This window comes from Penaeus monodon, chromosome 28, assembly GCF_015228065.2.
Source record: "Penaeus monodon isolate SGIC_2016 chromosome 28, NSTDA_Pmon_1, whole genome shotgun sequence".
NCBI classification, from domain to species: domain Eukaryota; kingdom Metazoa; phylum Arthropoda; class Malacostraca; order Decapoda; family Penaeidae; genus Penaeus; species Penaeus monodon.
In genome coordinates, this window is record NC_051413.1 from 5,862,777 (window position 1) to 5,863,327 (window position 551).

A 551-nucleotide genomic window follows, 5' to 3' on the forward strand; every position below is an offset into this window, starting at 1 on the left:
TCTCCCCCCTTTCCCTTTTCTCTCCCCCTCCTTCTTAATCCTATTAATATTGCACTTCATTAAAATCGTCACAATTAACTTTACTAATTAACCTCACCTTCTGCCGGAGAGAAGGCCATTGTCATCACTCATTTCCATCGACATCATTGGACTGCCTGATGGTCGAAAATCCTGCTCGGATGAAGGCGTTGGTGTTCCTTATGGTCCCTGACTGGAAAGTAAAGGCAGTGATCGGTGAATTCTCTTCAGATGTAGTTTGTTTGTTTGTTTGTTTGAATGTGATTGCTGTTCGTTTGTTTTTGTTCGTCTGTATTCGTTTTTACGCTTGTTTTTTGTCCTATGTCCATTCGTGCGTTTGTGTTTACTTTTGCTTTTGTGTGTTCGTCTGTCCGTGCTTGGGTTTGTGTCCGTGTTTTATACTGTTTTTGTTTCGTTTATTTGTATCAATTTCGTTCGTTTGTATTTACGTTTGCTTTTGTGCTTTGTGTTTTGTGTTTTTGTGCTTATTTGTACTTTCGCTTGATTGAGCATGACTGAACACTGAAAGTGGG

General features: G+C 39.7%; 1 protein-coding gene across 1 annotated transcript in view; it reads right to left on the minus strand.

The window, feature by feature from the left end:
• Positions 1–551, minus strand: part of LOC119591326 (A-agglutinin anchorage subunit-like) — a gene marked incomplete at its 3' end in the record, with an annotated part of 19,507 nt that overhangs the window by 8,476 nt on the left and 10,480 nt on the right. The window contains 1 exon segment of the mRNA XM_037940056.1: positions 98–211. Within this exon segment, the coding sequence (XP_037795984.1) occupies positions 98–147 (50 nt within the window).